Below are 22,401 nucleotides of genomic sequence, written 5' to 3'. Positions count from 1 at the left end.
AAAACTCAAAAAGTTTTTGTTAACAATTACAAATGTTCGATATGTGCTCCCTTAGTGATTCGACAGACATCAAACCGAAAATAAAGTTCTTCCCAGACTCGGCGCAGCATGTCCCTATAAATGAGTTCAGAAGTATTGTTGATGCGGGCTCGCAGTTCTGGCAAATTTGCTGGTAGAGGAAGTGTGAACACTGAATCTTTCACATAACTCCACACAAAGAAACAAAGATCTATGCATGGGGTTAGGTCAGGAGAGTATGGAGGTCATGGCATGAAATGCTTGCTCGGCGTCTGTCTCCATCTTGCCTCATTGCTCACTGCTGCACTTCCATGGGAGAAATCAGAAATACACCTGCAACAAACATTTTTTTTTAGTTTTTCTACATTATTGTTGAGTTTTATTACAATGTGTCAATTACTTGAGCTACAGTGAATTTATGAAATCGCTTCAATCATTTATAATAACCCTGTATTAGCTATTTTTGGACTGCTGTACGATAGGTCTATAGGTTAAAATCGATCATAACTTAAAGTTCTAATTGTTTTAACTCTATTTTGTTTTTCTTAAAAAAAAAAAAAAAAAAAACGTTTGCTCATCAACCTACATGCGATTACTCAAGTATATTAATGCTCAAGTCTAAATATGGTTACTATTGTTGTCCTATTTCGAAATAATTAATTTGAAACAATTCAGTTTTGAATTTGGAATTAATGTCACGGACTATTGTACTTTTTGTTCATTACTCTGCAAACTGACTCGCACAAGATGGCGAAAGGAAACCGAGGATATTTCAAAATTCATTTATGATTGAATTTACCTTTAGAAAACTGCTTCGTGAGTTTAGTTTGAATTTGTTCGAACATACCGATGTCAACTACCTTTACATAACGTCATCATGTAAGTAGCCTACATGAATTGACAAACATGATTATCCTGTAGCAGTGTCGTATTTAAGGGGGCTTCCGGGCTTAAGACCCCCCGAAATTTTATTTACTATATTAAAAGTAAATGAAATATCTTGCAGAACTTTCACATTACCAGTAACAAAGTTAGCAAAGCCCCCCCCCCGAAACAAAATCGAAAATACGCCACTGCTCTGTACGTGTACGAGCCTATTATTTTACCACGAGTACAGCTTGTCTTTGACCTCAGCATTAGTCGAGAAACCAAACTACTTGGAATCTCTAAGTCATGGTATAGGAACTTTAGACTGTAGTAGGAGGAAGATATCGTATCCAACCCGGGGCCGCTGTGGCTCAGTGGGCCGGTGGGTGCAGCCGAGCGGTCTGAGGCGTTCGGCTGATGATCGTGAGGTGAAGCCCATTGGGGGTTCGAGTCCCTCTGAAGAACAAGGGTGGAATTTTAACTGTCCTCGATGTTTCTGTGTTTGTGTCCCTGTCGTGTCTAGTAGTCCTGAGAAGTGGTTAAAATGGAAAAAATAGTAAGGAAGTAAAAAAAAAATGTGGTAGAGCGTTCACCTCTGGTGCTTGGGATCCCGGGTTCGATCCCAGCCTCCGCCGTCAAGTGAACTTTGTGATGGACAAACATCATGTCCGTGGGTTTTCACGGGGTTCTCCCACTTTTTTCATTCCACCATTTTCATTCATCACTTATCATCACCGTCTTCTTTAGCCTAACCGGCATATTCGTGGGACGTAAAACTCAAAGATTTAATTTTTTTCGTATCCAACCTGAATCCGTACTGAACATTAAAGTTCTAGTTTATCAATATTAAAGTGTGTCCTCAACTTAACATAGGACCATCTGTAATTCTACAACATAAAATATTTACTTGTTAAATGTTTGGCAATGACTAGTCACGATACAGAACTTGGAACATTTCCACAGACACAAATAAACATAATTACACGCATTAAAATCATTCTCCGAAAGTCAACTCTTTTTCATTTCACTCTAAACAGAATGTTCATGATTATTGGTATAAGAATTATCGATGTTTAGATTCTTGAGAAGTAGTTGGTTATTGCTATGACTACGATTCCTTTCGCATACGTCCCTACACTGTGTTATCCATAGATATTTCATAGTATAACCGCATTAAATAGACCAATAGCCTACACGCTAGATTGACGTTGGATTGGCAACGCTGGGAATTAGCGTGACGCACAGAATAGAGGATTGGGAAACAGATTTAAAGCTTCTAATCTCTCGAGAAAGCATATTTAAAATTACAGCTTTAGGGAAGGAGGGTGTGGAAACGTCCCACTTGAAACAAAAGCTTCTTCAACTCAACAATCTCCACCATTTTTGTTCTACAAATTACAGTAGATGGACACCAAGTTTACTCAGCTCTCTAATTTTGTCTCTCAAATACCATTTCTAATTTATTTTCAACAAACTTAAAAAGTTCGATACTGAATTTTCCATGTCTGCGTGTGTATGTGTGTTATTTGCGAATTTTTCAATTTTGAGCCCTTTATTCGGTAGAGCGTCAAAAACTATATGAAAGAAGTGATGTACTTTTTTGTGTATGTCACTCTTACCGTTCCCGAGATATTGGCCAAAAAAGTTATGATTTCAGGAAATTAAGGAGGCATGTCTCGGGAACCGTAAGTCGTCTTCTCTTCTTGCTCACCTTAACCATAGGTTGGTGAGCAACATGGAAATTTTAAAAATTTTCTCTCCCTTAGAACCCTTCAAATCGTATAAATCTTTTGCCTTTTACCGTTAGACATAGAGAGATCATATTAGTGTTGATCATTACCTAAGAGGATGGTGAACATTTTGATACTAAATAGTAACCGGTCGCCACTGTCGAAATGGCAACCGTTCCCCAGATATTCGCAAAAAAAAAAGTTTGGATTTCGGGAGATTTAAGAAGCCATATCTCGGGAACGGTACGTAAGTCATAGAGAGATAATATTTTGCGAATATTTCGATTTTGAGCATGTGTCTTCGTAAAACAATATATCGTAGAACGTTTTAGCAGAACTCTTAAACAAAACATGTGGAAAAAATTTAGTACTCAAGAAAGTTATAAATGGATAGATATATTACAAGAATTGTTTAATGAGCATAATAATAATGTACATAAAACAATTGGTATCAAGCCTGTAGAAGTTCATAAGAAAAAAATAATTATTTTTAAGTTCGTTCTCGTAATGCCCTTGGAGCTTTCTCAACTGGTTTGAAATCAATTTTAATGATCTTCATTTTCTTCATCGAAATCTATTATTCATATATTATACCAGTATTGTTTTCAGAAAAATATAAAATTAATAGATTGAATGTTTCAATAGTTTTAAAAGAATTTATGTCAACCTATATAATAAAAAATCAATTCAGTTCAATTAATAGGAAAAAAGGCAAACAATTTTTTCGTTTAGTTTCCAATATAATAGTATTCTTTTTAATTATTTCTGAAGGATTGGACCCAGCTGGCCCTTTATTCTATGCAAAGCCCCCTTCTCAAAGACTTGATGCGACGGATGCAGGATTTGTCCTTGTAATTCACACATCAGGAGATCTCGTTGGAATTCTTCGTGCTTGTGGACATGTTGACTTCTATCCAAATGGTGGTAGATCTCCACAACCAGGGTGTGAAGAAGACAAGATGCCCAGTGAGTATATTTGAGGCGTAAGTTAGTTTTGAGATATTGTGATATGTTGAAACTTCTATTAGAATAAATTATAATAGTATATAATATAATAGTATTATGCATTATAATAGTATTCAGAGCTTTGATGCCATGTACAATATGTTATCATGGTAACTAAACACACAAATAAATGTAATTATAGAGCTCCCCGTGGCTAAGCGATTAGCGTACATGCCTTTGGCGTGTGAAATCCACGTTCGATTACCGGCGGGAGCTCGTGCGGTTCGGATTCCACGCTAAAATGTAGGTTCATGTCTCATAAAGGGACACTAAATCCGCAATCAAATCATTTCAAATCAATTGTAATTATAATGGAATATATTGGAGGACATCGATAATGATACAGAAGGTAATAAAATAGTAAAAAGTTCGTAGTTAATTCTTTTATTTCCTTCTCTATCATTGTCGCCATCCACAAATATCCTGCATTATGATCAGAATCTACAATTACCTGCATCACTATAAGGAACATAATACTACAGTATTTTATATATTAGAGAGGATTATCTGTTCTTGTTCTTCCTCTTCTGGGCTAGTACATAACATAAATCATATGAAGCCGCGTTGCTCATTATATTGTAGTACGATATGTTCCTAGACAAATGCTAGATAAATATTTTAAAGGGAATAAACTCTGCTTAAGGCAGTAAAAAGGATCACTCCTAGAAATTTCAGTTTCGTCGGGTAGGTGTCAAACCCTGAAACATTTTGCAACTATTTAACAGAGCAATGTGTAACTTGTACCAAATTTCCCTGTACATTTCTAATGCTTCTAGTGTTATTGACTTAAGGACGGCAGGGTTGACAGTTCTATGTGAGTAACTTTTTATCGCAAATTCTTGAATAAAAACTCAGGTTATCAATTATGTGCAAATTCTCATTGTTTATTATTAATTAATATAAAACACACCTGTTGCAGTAACTCTACGATAACCGTGTTAATAAGAGCCGCATTTCTATCATAAAAACACCCATTTTATGGACTTGCATGTCAACACTGCATCAACTTTGTCAAATTTTCGCATCAATGGATAAATGTTGATATATAATGCACATATACGCAAGGATTCACCTGCAGGAAATCAGTTTGCTGCAACTGAATATTGATTTTCTTCATTTTATACATTGTTTTTATTATTTTAACAAAAATACTCGTTATAAATGAATTGCTTACGTTACTACACAAAAACGTTACAAATTCAAACATTATGGTCATCATCTCGAGAATATCTACATAGAACACGCTTACATTTGTGTCAAGTCTCAGGTCTTTATCGTTCATGGTTCAAAAGATATACGCAATCAAATTTTTGGTTGCGCAACTTTACGGACACACTGTACAAATGTATTGCTTTAATAGTGTAAAATGGAATGTGGAAAGCTGCCAGTTAGTCGTGTGATGTTAACACTTTGACTCCACTAACAAACTCGGTTAAGATAATTGTTGTAATTATTATCATATGTATTGCTAAAAAAAAAGAAGAAGAAGAAGAAGAAGAAGAAGAAAGAAAAAGAAAAAAGAAAGAAAATTCAAGAATTCCCTTTCATTCAAGAGTTATTGCTTGAAATAACTAACGTACTATCATTACAACTTACAACGCACACTTCCATGATCCTAATAAAATTATAACAATATTTGCGTTATTAGGATCCACAGTAGGACTTACACGATTGACACAATAACCCTTGAACAAAAGCGCCATTTATTTTTATTTTATTTTTTATTTTTTTTATATTTTATTTTTTTTTTTAGACAGCTAGGACGATTATCCCCCGACAGAGTTCGTTAATGATAAAGTCAATGCATTACCATCTTTAACTGTGGCTATCCAAAATGTTGTGTCCCTCTTTACTATTTCATCAGCATTCTTTTAATAACTAATACGATTTTTATTTTGCAGAGGCGTGCAGCCATTATACAGCTGTCTACTTGTTTGTTGAATCTGTGTATAGTCCATCGTCATTCAAGAGTGTTGCCTGTTTTAACTGGGAAAACTATCGTAAAGACAACTGCTCAGAGGATGATTTCATTCCAATGGGATATGGTACTCCTATAAGGTAAACATAGTTAAATCAGGGGTACTCATGAGGGAGATCCTCACGCAAAGCACGTCATTAAAATTTTTGAAGGGTATGTGAAAAATTAGAAATTTGAAATTCAGATTGCAACTCAAATTCTCTGTTTCAAAAAGTCTATAATTTACAATAAAACAATACAATTTATTTAAAGACATCCCCAAAGAAAGAAACGACATTGAAAGCTTGAATCAGCTGCGGAAGTTTGTAAGAGTAAATATTACATTTGTGAGAGTACTTGTTATGAGAATTTAGGAAGAATACAGGGTTCAACTTCGAACTTGTCATATCATTGTGTTCCAGATTATATTTACTACAACGTTTCAATAGAAGACCTTTTTGTGTGTCTTAAGCAGAGAATTACGCGCAACTGAAAATTAAGAGATATGTCGGTGTTTATCACTAACAGAAGGAAATATACAGACTTCAATAAAATGAAATGACATTTTTAAGTTTTACGTCCCACTATTATACCGGCTAGGCTAAAGGAGACGGTGATGATGAGAAATGAATGATGAGAAATGAAAAAAGTAGGAGGAACTCAAGAAAACTCTTGCACATGGTGTTTTTCCCTCACAATGTTCACTTAGCGCGAGCTGCGATGAACCAAGGACCTCATGCACCAGAGGTTAACGCTCTAGCACTGAGCCATCCCCTCCAGACTTAAAATATATTGGAAGAAGACAACAGTTTGTCCAGTATTAAGACAACTTTGATATTTGTCTGGTGTCTCAGGCCAGACCAGAGTGATTTTTGTATTACAATACTGAGATCTTTTAATAATTTAGTGCTAAACATTGAAAAAATGTATACAATCGTCTTTTGCAGATATAAAGGTTTCTAGATGTTCTTGGTAACGCCTTGCGTCTATGCAACTTCATTAGCTCAGGGTTGTGTGGACTTGCAAATAACAGCAGAGAGTGAATACCAATGAATGAAGCAAGTACTTCTATCCTCTCTTTTAATGGTAATGGTATAGGTAAAATACTCCCCCCCCCTGTTTGGTTCTTCGGAAGGAGGATATTATGAGAAAATGTATTGGACAGAAACACAACAAAATGAGAAATGTAGCTTGTTGCGACAAAAAAAAAAATATATAGGGTCTAAATGAGGTGGTATACATAATTTTACGTTCAACGATTATACCTTTTAGGATAAATGAGAGTGATGAACAATGAAAATGAATCATTTTGAGATAACTGGTTAAGTTAGAATATTGGAGAAAACTTGAGAATTAAGAGAAAACCCATTTACACAATGGTGTCCATCAAATGGACTGGAATCAAACCTTGAATCACACGCACCAGAAGTGAGTGATCCTTCTATCACTGACCCACCACACCGCCAGAAAGAACATACAATATAGAACGAAAAGTAGGTAAGAAAGAACATAGAACTATATAAATCATGTAACAGCGGATAAAATTACAAAATATGAAAGAAGAGAATTTAATATATATATACGATAGGATTTTGTGAACTTAGATAAGAAAGAAATGAAGAATTGATATTCCAGAGATATAGGATTATTTCTTCTTTTTCTTATTTTTTTCGGATTATGAGGAAGGTTCTCGTAATCGTGTGAGAACAATTCTGGGTGACCACCTGAAAGAGAAGGCAATGAAAGAAGTATTCGTTGATGATAAAATTGTTAGATGTAAGACTTCAGAGTTAGGAGAAGGATCTAGTTGTGATACATAGTCACCATTGCAGAAACAAAACAAGTAGTGCAGGGAAATGAGGAAGTAGTGAAAATAGACAGGGAGCAAATAGACTGAATGTAGAATATAATTGTAATGGATAATAGTGATTGTGTTGGGACGAATAGAAAGCTATTGTCTTTGACAATATACAAGATTGTGGATTAAGGTATTAAAGAAGATAAAAAAAAAAAAGAAAGAGGAAAAAAGAACACAACTTGCAGTATAGTATAAGGTACGAAGACAAGATAACGCAGATGTGTGTCTGATTAAAGGTAGAGAGTGAGATTTATAAATAATTAAAAATGTAGAAGTGTACAAATTAAAAGAAGCGTCTTATTGGTTGTTAGACTGGCCTCGTGACCTCCTCTCATTTCCTATGCTTTAGGTTTATTTTGTACTTTAACAACGTATCTGATGAACGCAATGATGCATTGTCGAAACAGTAACAAAGATTAGTAATAATATGTGTTTGCTTTGAACAAATATTATTTTTATTCAAGTCAACATGCACGACAGTGCGTGGCAGCCAAGTTCCGCGAAGAAAATGAAAACTGGCCTGCACTGCCTTAAGCATGTTATACACGAACAAGAGTTTTGGGTAAAAATCGCCGATTTCGAGGCTCTGTAAAAACGATTCTATTAAGGGTAGAAACATGAGATTTAGAATTTAAGAAGATATCCGAGAGATGTGCTCACATGCCAAACCTCACATTTCTACCATCAATCATATTTGAGTACTGGACCCCTAAAATATGCAGTTTTCAGGCTCACTAACTCACTCAATCATCAAATTGATTTGGTACTTCTAATGAGATAGAGATGTGAAACTCTGCATGAAGGTACCCTATAATGACTTTAGCATGGAAAAAGTCCGAAATGTGAGGAATGTGCTATGGGAAATTTTTTATGAGCAAAAAACTGTCCTTAACCAAGCAAGAAATCGTTTCACTCACTCACTCATCAAATTGATTAGATACTTCCCAATAAGATACATACGTGAAACTCTTCATAAATGTACCTTATAATGACTTGAACATGGAAAAAGACTGAAATTTAAGGAAGATACTAAGGGAAATGTATTATGGGTGAAAACTGTCCTTAGCCAGGCAGAAATCGGTTCACTCACTGACTGACTTACTCATAGCATTGATCAGGTACTTCCCAATGAGATAGAGGCATGAATCTCTGCATAAAGGTACCTTATAATGACTTCAGTATGGGAAACGTCCGATATTTGGAGAATGTGTTATGGGAAATTTCTTATAGGCGAAAAATTGTCCATAGTCATCAGGCACTTCTCAATGAGATAAAGATGTGAATGTCTACATAAAGGTACCTTATAATGGCTTGGATATGAAAAATGTCCGAAATTTAAAGGAATGTGATATGGAATATTTATGGGCGAAAAACTGACCTTACCCAAACAGAGGTCGGTTCATTCATTCACTCATCATTGATTAGGTGCTTCCAAATGAGATAGAGATTTGAAACTCTGCATAATGGTATCTACCTTACGTAATGACTTGAGTAAGTAAAAGGTTCCAAGTTTAAGGAATGTACTATGGGAATTTTTATGGGTGAAAAACTGTACATAGCCATTAGGTACTTCTTAATTAGATAAAGATGTGAAACTCTCACTGAAGGTACCCTACAACAGCTTGAGTATGAAATTTGAGGAATTTGCTATGGGAATTTTTTCATTGGCAAAAAACTGTCCTTACAATCAGAAATCGAGAACGATTCCGTTATTCAACATCATGTGCATAGTTATAATGTTGTCAATCATTCGAGTGGTCGAGTGGGTGTCCTTCTCGCTGGTCTATTGGCTATCAAGTGCACCTTTGGTGTATGGGGTCCCGGGTTCGATTTCCGGTGGAAGAGTCTTTGGAATCTTAATTTTCCTCGATGTTTCTGTGTTCGTGTTCCTGTCGTTCTAGGTTAATAGAATAACGAGCTAGGCTCACTGAGAAAAATCCGTTATCTGGACAGCAGTGTATTGTACAAATATACGGGATCCTTATGTTTACAACAGAAATCAATACTTAGTATACGCTATCCATATGCTGCATACGTACTGCCCTCTTTCTCGCTTAGATGTTACACCATGTCGTTGCAGGATTCTGACATCTAACAGTCTTCCGTACATTACGTACGTATAAGTATGTTGCGTAAGTCAGGTATAAGTTACATAGATCAATATGTATTTGAGATCCTGGCCACCTGCATACATGTCTTTCGTTCGTGCGGAAAGTACATTTATTTGGAACTCTTGGACGAAAAGTATGTATAAAATATACTTTTTCAGTTATACGTTTAGTATACGTTAAGTCCAAAAACTACAGGATTTACATATGTAACCTACGTTCTTACGTACGCCACATACATTTTTCTCAGTGTGCTAGTAAAACAAGTGAAAGCTAGTAATAGCTAGTTAAGCAAGTTAATGAGGCACGTTCTGTGAACCAGTTAACTTTTTAAAAACTTGGGCTAAGGCACGTGCATACTGCGGTAAATTTCGTGGTTGGAAACCCAGACAAGGAAAGCCAATATTTTTTTCTTTTTTCGGTGAATATTTTACCCACATTGCAGTCATTGGTATTAAATAGATATTGAAATTAATTTGATAAGTAAGAGAATGTAGAGACGTGGATATTTAGAATTAATGAAGTTTTCGAAGAAATGAGAAGTCTAATTGTTCGACTTTTATGTGAGACTAGCAACAAAATGTAACCGATTTCGTAAATATATTGATACCACAATATTGTGTTATATTATGGTTACCACAGTCGTTATGTAAAAATGTTCTTGATGCTTTGTGTCTATATCTGTGAACAGTGTGCGAATCTCTTACGTATCAGTCTTTTCATCAACAGTGAATTTCGAGCATTTGCTCTTCACATTTCCTGAATTTGCCCAGCTGGAACTTCGCCCCCGCCTTTGTCGGCCTACGGCCTCACACCGCTTAAGCCCACAATTCTACCGAATTTCAAGTTTCTATTCCTATTCTAACTATCTAAAAGATAAGATTTTGTATCCCAGGAAAACGCCTATTTAAATAACACGGGGATTTTTTTACCCCCTTTAGATTCCTTAAAAATTAAAAATATTCACTTTTGACAATTTTCCTGTATGTTAGTTCCGGAAGGCTACAATCGTGCAAAATTCCATCATTCTAATCGTGCCAGAAGTGCCTAAATATTAATATTTTGGGATGTAGAAGACGTCCCATATAAATAACATGGGAAAGGTTTTTCAGTTCGCCATAAAACCACGCTAAATTTGAACATTTTTATTTTTACTGATTTACTTAGGTAATGCTAACAAAAACGTACAAGCATACCGAATTTCAAGTTTTTATTCCAATTCAGAGTACCTAAAACATGAGATTACAGGTCAAAAAAAAAAGACCCATTTAAATAACATGAGAAAATTCTTCATCCCCCCTTCATCATTTCAATTTTCCACGTCAACCGGAAGCACCCCTTTAATTTATGTCAGTTCATGTAGTTTTATATACCTATACGTATAGTTAGGATATGTTGGTGGCAAATATTATTAAGTTTACAAGCTATTTGAAAGGTGTATATCATTGGAAGGAAAACCCGAGGCAGTATGAAACTGCGCAACATGCGCGTCATGTAATGAACTCCGTAATTTCGCAATGTGGAAGAGTAGAGAACAACTAAGTATATTGAAACACCAGCCATGTTTAGTGATGTATCATCGAGGATTCAACATCAAGGGTTTTGGGACCCTGTTGATACTCTTCGTATTTAGGTAATGAAAAATGAGATGTGTCGTGATTTTGTAGCTTCGGTAAATGAATTAGAATCTCGTTTCGACATAACTCTCTGACAGATATTTAATAGAAGAAATCCTCCCCGCTGGTCTAGTGGCTAGCATATGCGCCTTTCTTGTACAGGGTCCTGAGTTCTATTCCCATTGGGAGAGCCCTTGGGAACTAATGTTGCATGTGACACATTAGGACTCCTTTAAAAATGTACAATTCTAAATTTAAATCCAACAGTATGCCACAATTGAGAATCCCAATATACGATATTGACATGGCGAACTACAAAAAGAAGTGAAATTTGAACAAAAACACCAGAGGTGCAAAAAGTGCAGCCAAGTTCTTTAGCTTCAAAAAATGTTGAGATGAGGATGGATGAACTAAGTTCCTTGGCCACTGCATCTGAAACGAACACTGGAACTTGACGCGAGGTGTCGAGGAAGGAGCCTTATGGATAGTGGTGGTGGGCGTGGTGGGTTTGGGGCCACCACTAACATTAGGAATATCAACTTCGATAAGGCGCTAAGGCACATATACAGTATACTGCAGTAAGATTGGTGGTTCGAAACCCAGACAAGGAAAACTTATATTCCTTCACGAAGTGTCAAAGAAAATGATGTTGACGAGCCTTAGGAATGGTATTTGTGAACGTGGTGGATTTGGGGGTCACAACTAGCCTTAGGGCTGAAATGTCCCGGCCTTGAAGCTAGAAACAGACATCCTGGTGTATTCGAATATGTTAGACACCTCACGCCAAGTTCCAGTGTTCGTTTCAGATGCAGTGGCCAAGGAACTTGGCTCATCCATCCTCATCTCAACACTTTTTGAGGGTGACGAACTTGACTGCACTTTTCGCACCTCTGGTGTTTTTGTTCAGATTATCATTACTCCCAAAACTACGCATAAAATGAGTAATATTCGTCAAGAAATACTATAAGTGAAGCTAAAATTCGTCCAAAAGTTTATACATCATTCTCTTTCAACAGAAATATATACTATTGCATATGAAAAAAAATCTTGTGCAGTTCTAATTTACCTAAACATACTTACATTAGTCGGAGAGAAGAGGAGAGGAGCGCAACAGAGGGAGGAGGGTGCTGCGATTGCATCCGTAAAAAGCAGGAATTTCAGTGACGGTGCGTATGTGCATAAATGAAGATAGTACAAAAACACTTCGTGTGCAATAAAAACAGACGCCTTATTTGTGGCACAGCTTTGAGACACTTCTATGGTTACGCATGATCACTTTGAACAGAGCCTTCACTTCATCATGGTTTGCTTATGATTATTACATGTTGAAGAGCACATTTCGCATTTCGTTTTTCTACCTTACTACACGTATGAGAGGTAAGATCCCAATATATTGTATTTTGAGTACTTATACATTGATCTTCCATCCTTATATATAAAATAATGTGTAAGTACGTCTGTCTGTCATCAGCTTTTCGCATAGAAAGAACTGACCTAAAGTCACTAACTTTATACACAGATAGATCTTTACTAGGCCTAATTCTGTATGAGGCCCTTTTTTATTTTCTGTGCGGAGGATCATGTGAAAATATGAGCGAAAAGGTATACACGCTTGTAGCCCTTCCTGATTACGCCTTGTGAATATGCAACCCACATTGCATTATGTACAATTGTTAGGACTCGTATAACAACAGACTTCCTCCGTGGCTAAACGGTTAGCGTACGCGCCTTTGGCAAGAGAGGCCCGGGTTCGATTACCGGCGGGAGATCATGTGGTTCGGATTCCACGTTAATCAGTAGGTCCACGTCTCATACAGCCTCCCTGCTGAACGGGACGTTCAACTCAAAATCAACTCAACTCGTATAACAGCAAAAGAAAAATACCAGGGTATGTAGCAAGCACATCTTTCCTCTCTTTTAATCGTATCCTGAATTAAGAATTTGTAATAATGAGTACTTATAGCTAATCGTAAGTAAAATAACACATTTATTTTTAAATTTTATAAATCTATGTTTATCTAAACTGAGACAGCGTCAAAATTCTATATGAAATGATAAAATCTCATGTGCCTTCCTGGACTCATTTTTTTTTCAGAAATATATTCAAAGTTGTTCGTCCTGATTTCTAGGATTAGAATTTATAAAAGATACTTATATATATACCTAGGTATCTTTCGAAAGGTTATAATAAATATTCATCTGATGATATTGATGAAAGACATATATGAGTCTTTAACGTTACCACTAAATAGATAGCCATAGTATAATACTCTTACTAAAACATTAATTACTAGAGTAACATTATTACATTAACAGAACAGTTTGTTGTTTATTCATTTGTCTTAGTAGATGATTTTAAAAATCCAATATTATTTCCAAATTACACATACCACGATATTTCTTCAAGGCATGTTGGGTATGAATATAATGCTACTTGTAAACGATCAAAGAAAGCTTGAACAATACCATTCAATACCTCAAAGTTACACAGTCAAAGGAGTATTGTTCAAGACACTTGAACGAGAGTCTCGAATGATGGAATGATCTTGAAACAACTTTTACACGATCATAGAGATATTGAATCATGTTTCATATACTTGTTGATAGGTGGCAGTCCAAAACAAGTGACTGAAAGAATGAAAACAAATGAAAGCGAAACTGCGTACTGATTTAGTTCAAACGTGCGCATGAATAGCTATAATATTAGCATATCTTTCCTAACATTCTGCAGACATTTGGAATTTAATAGATTACAGTAGATCATTTAGAAAACAGGTCAATTGATTTTGTAGCAACACTTTTCGAATTTTCTCTAAGTATTTAGGTCCTTTTTACATTAAACGTGGGTAAGGTTAGCTTAAGTTAAGAGTAAAATGCTGCTTAGATATAAAATCCCTGTACTAAGCTTTTTAAAAATCTGATTCTTCAATTGGCGTATTGATGGCAGAATCACACTCAAAAACAAAAATCGAACTGTTTCCCAAAATTGTGTGTATCACGAGGCAATGACTGCCTTTTGATGTTATTTATGCTATGGCATCAAAGGTTGTTTAAAGAACAGGCTGACAATACAGGAAACCAACGAAGCAATGATAATATATTTTTTCAGCTATTGGAATTACCGCCCACAACTGCATCAGACTTTCTTTACAAATCTATCCCATATTTGGTACTGGTTAATAATAACCCGTCAAAAAATTGTAATTTTACTGTTAAAATGTGTATAAAAGAGGTTTGTTTGGGATAATAATTTCCACTGTCGGAACAAGCCTGTATAATGTGCGAAACCAGTATTTTATGTTTTGAAGTTTAATGTTACCAGTATCAAATCATTAGGAGGGCTATAGTTGAGTTAAAATGAGTGAATACGATGTCAAGGGTTTGTTGCATTATTCTTATTCTTATTCTTATATTTCTCGCACAATAACCTCCGTCGATGACGCGCCTGCTCCCTACGGATTTACTCTCGCGTGGGCCTCTTTCTATGTTCCTGCCCTGACACTGTTAAATAGCATTCTCGATTTTAGTGTTCTTTTTTCACTTTCGTATATGTGGCATGTGTCTGGATGCGCATTTGTACCTTACGGGAAAGTCCTAGTAAAATTAACCTCCACGCATGAAAGCAACTCCTACCTTAAGAAATAACTTCTGAAATACTACTTGTGAATTCCGTAATAAAATAACTGCATAATTATAATAGGATAACATGTAATCATTTCCACGTTACTTCTGTTTCCGAGCATATTATCAATCTGTACGCAATTATTTTTTTTATTACCCCAGACTAATAACAGTACAAACCGTCCTATTAAAGCAAGAAAAGTCAGATATATGTTTCTTATTTGATGGACTCTTCTTTCTTAATATACACCCGATAATCTTGAATATTAAATTCTCAAATTAATACTTATACTTGCCTCAAAATTTAACAATAGTTATGAGCATGCAAGCACTGTAACTAATAAATCGTGTATATTACACACAAAAAAAAACTAACAATATCTTCGAGCGCAGTTATTGAATTTCGTTTATTATTACAGTGAAACCTGTCTTTAGCGGAATCGAGCGGGACTTGCAAAAATTTCCGTTAAAGTCAGGTTTCCGCTTAGTGGAGGTAGGCCATTTCTCTTTAAAAGAAATACATGCTTATAAAGGGGCATACTGAGAAAATATATTGCTGTACGTACATTGTTCGATTACAGTACTTCTTTCTTCTACGAATAAATACACAAAAAAGTTTAAATGAATACAAAATATACTATGCACACGTTTTCTTTACTTTTCTAATAGCCAAGCAGGGTTTTCTGTGTACACTGTTGCTTGGCTGCTTGACTTTCCGCATACACTTTAGCCTGAGAAATTATACTAAGTGAATCAGAATCATTTTTCCGTAAGACAAATTTTTCAGTTCCTTTAAACTTCTGAGAGCATCTTGATATGTATTTATTCTACACTCTTCTTCGAACTCGGTATCGTATTCCTCTTCTTCCTCTATCTCGTTTTCTTCTTTCCGACATTCCGTATGATTTTTGATTAAGTTGCGGGGATTAAGGACAATTTGTGGATAGGTGCTGATTGCCACGGGTGCTGACTGCCACAGCCAATTATTGGTGCTGACTGCCACGACTGTCGCTGATTGCAAATATGAAGGTGCTGACTGCCACGAGCCTGGGAGAAACTGTATTTGGAGAGGAATTAATCCTTCATACTAAATTTATGATTATTAATTAATTTAGTAATCATCACAGCAAATCTATGTGGCATCCTATAAGTTACAAAGTTGCTCACTTACTGGAACACATACACTTGGATGTTTATAAAGGAATTGTCTTTTCTGTTATATGTACAATTTGCACATTTCATTGTTTATATTAATTGTTTTATTGTATTATTTAATGGATATGATGATCTGAAGCCAGCTGACAAGGGAAGTTTGGGAGAAGCACTCGCCTGCAGAGAAATAAGCATGTCATTTGAAGGACCAATTCATGCTGATTACAACAGGTAATAAAACTCCTGTACGTTGAGAACTGTTCGAGATATACAGCTTGGAAATTTATATGAGAAAATGAGTGGATGCACGTTTCAATGCGTTAAGTATTCTCACCCATGGCGAAGCCTGATGGTTTGAACTTGCTATTGCTTGATCACTGGGGTCCATTCACAGACAAATTGTCCATTAGAAGTTGCATGACGGATGGCAAAGACCTAATGGTTGAGAAGATACCAAAGAATTGCACACGCTTTGTGCAACCATTTGATGTATTTTGATTCCAATCAATCAAAGATTATGGCAGGAGATTTGTACATAGTATGAAACTTCTTCATCTGGACGTTATAATGTACCAACGAAGCAATCAAATAAAGTTCGTGTCCATACGAATCACTTCCGATCACCGCGATACATTGGATTGTTTCAGTTTGCGTTCTGCAAGGCAGGTTACGAACAAATTATAGGCCTATAACTTTCGAAACTCTTGTCGAATTTGCTTTTTGCTTTGGTTCTGCGAACTGTACTCTTGACGGATGCAACACAATTGCACATATAAAATGTTCATGGTGCAAGGGAGTCTTTTGCCTGCGTCATTTCTTCATAAAACAGAAGAACAACAGTGATCAATTTTCATCTCTAACCTATGATTATTGTGAACAGTGTAATGACTAATTGTATGTAACAAACCCGTTAGTTATTGCGAAACACTTTTTTTCTGTTACTTCCGATAGCTTTCAATTCGTATGTCAATATTCGTTACTAATTATGTTGTACTTAACGCGTATAAATGCGTATATCCTCATTTTCTCATATAAACTTCCAAGTTGAATATCTCGAACCGTTCTTAACCGTACAGGAATTTTATTAGCTTGTTATAATCAGCATGAATTGGGACTTCAAATGACATGCTTAGTTTCTCTGCAGGCGAGTGCTTTCTCCTGAACTTCCCTTGTGAGGGACAGCCAGCAGTGCTTTTTTGATGAAACTTTCAAGAGCTGCTCGAAACTTGCACAGCTGTACACAGTTCATGCTGACATAGGGAGTTCAAGTGAGAATACATAAATCGTACCAATTTTGTACGCACCGCTCCCTGACAAAACTGAAAGTACACTCATATCCAAAATTATTGTCGCATATCTATAACTGTCTTCTTGTAAGAATATAATTTGATAATTTTGCAGAGTTCTTTTAATACTTATATTATGTGTATAATCAGGAAATTTATATTTGTGATAAATTTCATAGGAAAAGAATTATAAATACGAAAATTCATAATGAGTAAAATAAAATGTAACTAAATGGACAAGAAAATTTTATTTTCGTTTTATTGTATTTATTTACTGCTCTTTTGACATGAAATTTACCACATACTTGTCTTTGCCGATTATACACATACTAACATTATAAGAAATACCGGGTGAATTCGTTATCAAATTATATTACTAGAGCAACATGTTTATAATCATGTGACAATAATTTTGGACATGAGTGTACATACAGAGACCTGTTTACCTTTGTTAGGTGTTGGTCTGAACAACACGATCCTAAGGATCATCTAGTTTCTTTCATGCTTCTTGGCGTCCGGTAATGTTACGTCTAGCAACTTTCTCTCAGCTCGTGGCAGTCAGCACGCCATCGTGGCAGTCAGCACCTTGATATTGGCAATCAGCGCCAGTCGTGGCAATCAGCACCATTAATTGGCTGTGGCAGTCAGCACCCGTGGCAGTCAGCACCCCACCCAATTTGTGGGGGTGAATATGAGTAGTGGCTGGGGAAGGTAAACACTGTCCAGAAATATTTAACAAAAGAACTAACATTTTATCGCAGACAGTGTAATGTATATGTCTCACAAAATGTCTAAATATCTTCTAAACGCTGTAGTCCGGAACTCAGAATTTTCCGTTAAATGTTTATTTTTCTTTCCGTTGTCCGCGTAACACAGTTTCCGCTTAATGAAGGGACTTTTTACACGTTTTGTTCTCCAAAATTCATGGGACCGTGAAATATTTCCGTTTAAGACAGTTTTCCGTTTAATAAAGGGTCCGTTGAAGACAGGTTTTACTGTATAAGCACACTTTGAACATTAAGATAATTATGGAAAAGAATAATGAAAAAATATTTATTCAACAACTGCCGTCATAGTTGTTTTGTATTTTCCGGCACTCAACTCGAGCGCTTATTGGCTATTGAACGTTCTTGAATTGGATTGTTTACAACAGGACCGAAACAAAATTTCTTGAACGAAACTATTGAATTGAAAACAAAAATGACGTCAGTACTAAAGTCTTTTTCATCAAATAGTCTTGAATGGTCTTGAAGAAGAGTCTTGTTCAAGCTTTCTTTGATCGTCTACAAGCAGTGTAAAAAGCAAATGGCAAAAATAGGCCGATAATATTTTAAGGTGAGATGGAAACATTGATGTAGAAAAGCATGCATCAGTATTCTGTGCTTGCAACAGATAGAATTGTTCGAATGGATTTGGTACGTAAGAGTAGCAGTAAAATATAATTGCTGCCGTATTACAAAATTCAGTCAAATGTGAAGTGAGATCTGTCATACGATTTCTGAACGCCAAAGGACAGAATTCAGTTGATATCCATCGGGAATTGTGTACCATTTACGGACCGACAGTAGTAAGTGAAGGGAATGTCAGAATTACGAAAGAGAGAGAGAGTTTCGGGAAGAGCGTTCAAATATTCATGACAATAAACGTAGCGGAAGGCCTTGTGTTAAGACGGACGATCTGGTGGAACGTGTTAACGAGAAAGTGTCCCCAGCATTTTCTTTCTTTTCCTTAATCTGAAAAAGTGGCTTGCATCGAAGATATTTACAGTGGCGGATCTAGAATGTAAAAACTGGAGGGGCAGCCAGAAACCATAATATGGTAGGTATATCAAGAGTTTACCATAAATTTCCAAAAATGTGTAAATAATAGCTTCAATAATTTTGTCACTCAAAACACTGGAGGGCCTAGGACCCCCGGCCCCAGCCTAGTTCTGCCACTGGCTATTTAACGATAGTGAAGTATCGATAGTCAATACATCAATCTCGGTTGGCAGCACTTTTAGACGGCAAATCTTTACACAGAGAGTATACGAAAGCCTGTGCTACGCTACCAGAAATGTCTTGAGGTTCATCATAAAATAGCCAAGGTATGTATTTGTGTTTCGATTACAATACATTTCTTCTATCATTTCCTTGTTTTATATATATATATATATATATATATATATATATATATATATATATGCCCTTTTTTGACATTCACATCGCATATTTTTTAATCTTTTATTATTTCTTAGTGCCAGAGGTCGCTATTATCTAGTCACGAATCCAACAGAACCATATTCTGTGTCTTCTGTTGAAGAATCACTGGATGAATCAACAGAAAGGTCTACGGAATCAACGCTGAGTTCCGACGTTTCCGAAGGAGAATCTGCAGAGAATTCTTCGACTTATTTCAAAGAACCAAAGACAAGTAATCCGAACGTTTTTTCAATTAAATCGACAGCAAACGCTTCCTTTTTTAACTCAAACTATAAAATTTTTAAAATACTACTTGCATTACACTGTTTTTTGTATTATGTTTCGCATTCCTTGTGTAGATAACAGTTTAAGTTTGTGTAATACATTTCGTAATTTATTTAATACCTCTGTTGTTTTATTTATTCTAAAGTAGCAGTTCCGGGATCAATTTACTCATTGCCGTAATACATTTAGTCAGTAACATACCAACTTAAGAATTGTATGAGGGATGGAAAGAAAATACTAGCAATGCTGTGTCACATTTTATACACACATGTGAGATCTTTAGCGTTTTCGAAAACGTAAAGTGAAAAGGTAGAGGTATTCATTCCACTCAATGTCATCCTACAGTGTTTGCATACTGACCAAAACAACTAATCTGTACTTACCTAAAATAGGACATCACCATGATAGTTCGCCTTTGTTAATGATTAAGTTCATAGCTTTCATAAATTATTAACTTCATTTATTTTAGGATTTTAGATTTCTGGGCTTTCGGCATCAAAGGCCATTATTACGTCACGTTTTGAGGGATGACGTCCCTCGGCGAGCACACTATCCGGGGGAAGGGAAGGAAGAAAGGATTGAGGAAGGAAGGAAGCGGCCTGGGATCTATAAATTAAGTACCACCTCAGCATTTGCTTGGTGTGAATGAGGAAAACCTCATTTAGGGTGGCTGGCCTGAAAAAGCGTTGTATGCTTTTTCGACCTATAGGCCCCACCTGGAATCGAACCCGTTCATTTAATTTATTCTTTATACAAATTCAATATTATCTTTCATTTTAAATTGAAAGTTGACTCTCCCTCAAGTTTCTTAAGAATTCAGTCCTCTCGAATACAGATACATACTATTTATACGAAAGAAATGCATGCCTCTTCTGTAAATAAAACAAAAACATAATCACAGAAGGTAAGAAATTAGGGAACTTAAAATTACGTAGTAGATGTAAAAATTACGGATACATATGTGCAGTGCCATGCTGTGGGGAAGGGCGAGCGAGGTGACGGTCTCGGGCACTGAAGTACGGGGGCACAAAATTCGGGAGGAAAAAGGAGAGAAGAAAAAATGGTTGGAATATTTTAGATCATCAGCAGTATTTTCCAATCTAATATTTATCCTGTGCTTCCTGTGAGAGAACCTTCCGCAAGTTAAAATTATTTAAGATCCTGCATGTCGCAAGAACGGTTGTCAGATTTAGCCATACTCTCCATCGAAAAGCTAAGAGTGTTGTTACTGAAATTTGACCAGTTAATCAATAATTTCGCATCGAACAAAGTCAGGAGGTTCAATTAATATGTATGTAATTTTTTGACAAATACATTAGCAATGGACTTACTTATGGTCTCACATAAATGCATTAATTTAACTACTTTTGTCAACATATCAGTAGCTCTACAAACTAGTATGTACTTACATTCTCTTTCTGCTTTAGGATATGGTCCTACAATATTTCTCATGTTAGGAAAATGCATGTACTCATATATAAAATGGAATCGGAGAAGTAATAAAAAGTGCTCAAAATCAAGGAAAAGCAGGGTTTATTTCTGAAAATTTTATTACGCTTTGCGCCAATCATGGTGCGCTTCGCTGCTGGTCTGTCGACCTCCCTCATATGTACGGGGACGCCGTCGTACACTCTTGCCCCTAGCGCTGATTTTCCACGGCACGGTACTGTATACAGGATTCATGCATGATTGTGTTTTAAATGAAACAACTGTGAAATATACATATTTTTTTAAAAAAAACTACTAGCTTTGTAAAATATCATGAACTACAAATACTAGAGTAAGAATAGAAATCACTTATAAATGCTAATTCTGATACCTCTAATTTATAATGATTTTATGTTATACACAATTCTAAAATATTCGATTTAGAAAAGTTTTACAGTATTAAAAGATTAATAACTTTCAGAAATGGGCCCCTAGTTCGGATCAAACAGTACACTGAATTGAAAGGTATTGGCATTTCTTGTTAAGTTCAGGTTTCTCAAAGAATCTCCTTCCTTGCATTTGCTTCAAATGCCAATACCAAGCAACGGTGCCGACTTTCCAAAATTAATGTGGGTGGATACGAATGGCGGGATGTGTTATATGTTTTCAGAGGAGTCTCGATCTTTTTTTGATTAATTTCTCTTTAGTTGAAATCTTTTATAAACACCAGTGGGGGCTTTAGCGGGTAGACACGAGTGTACCCCAAATATTTCAAAAATATATCAAAGCTAAAAGATACCATAAAGAGTAAATATATTTTCCACTATTTATATTAATGGTAGATAATTATTGAACAAAAAGCATCAATCACTATTGTAAAAGTAATTTCCTACTGTCATTAATCAAGCAAATGTGTATATGTAGCCATAAGCGAGGGAACGGACCTATCTAAAATTAAAATTCTAAAGCCGCTCCTGATAAACACTGTCATAAAGGGCTGTGCTGTGATAAAGTAAAATATACCGGTGCTATAAGCAAGGGCACCGATTTCTCTGTAATTTTTTTCTTTTTTTGGGGGGGGGCATTCAGATGCAGAAGACATATATGAGGATTTTAAGGCAAATTGCACTCAAATTATGCCAAATATTGTATATTCATAAATACAATGAAGGGGCCAACATGAGCTTTGGGGAGCCCGCCCCCCCCCCCCCCAGGATCGGCGCCCTTGACTATAAGTTGCGTCTGCAATAGCTCAGTCGGTAACACGGCTGACTTAAACTCAAGAGAAAC

The 22,401-nt window shown here is 35.9% G+C and overlaps 1 protein-coding gene across 1 annotated transcript in view; it reads left to right on the top strand.

Annotated features, from left to right (window-relative positions):
• Positions 1 to 19,761, top strand: part of LOC145685098 (lipase member H-like) — a 49,911-nt gene extending 30,150 nt beyond the window's left edge. Inside the window, exons 5-7 of the mRNA XM_081757444.1 lie at positions 3,387 to 3,581; positions 5,522 to 5,678; positions 19,455 to 19,761. Coding sequence (XP_081613570.1) covers positions 3,387 to 3,581; positions 5,522 to 5,678; positions 19,455 to 19,761 — 659 coding nt within the window. The remainder of the gene's footprint in view (positions 1 to 3,386; positions 3,582 to 5,521; positions 5,679 to 19,454) is intronic.
• Positions 19,762 to 22,401: the final 2,640 nt, after the last annotated feature.

The sequence above is a fragment of the Thermobia domestica genome, chromosome 5, assembly GCF_964235325.1.
Source record: "Thermobia domestica chromosome 5, izTheDome1.hap1.1, whole genome shotgun sequence".
In the NCBI taxonomy this organism is placed as follows: domain Eukaryota; kingdom Metazoa; phylum Arthropoda; class Insecta; order Zygentoma; family Lepismatidae; genus Thermobia; species Thermobia domestica.
This window is presented reverse-complemented; position numbering and strand designations above follow the sequence as displayed.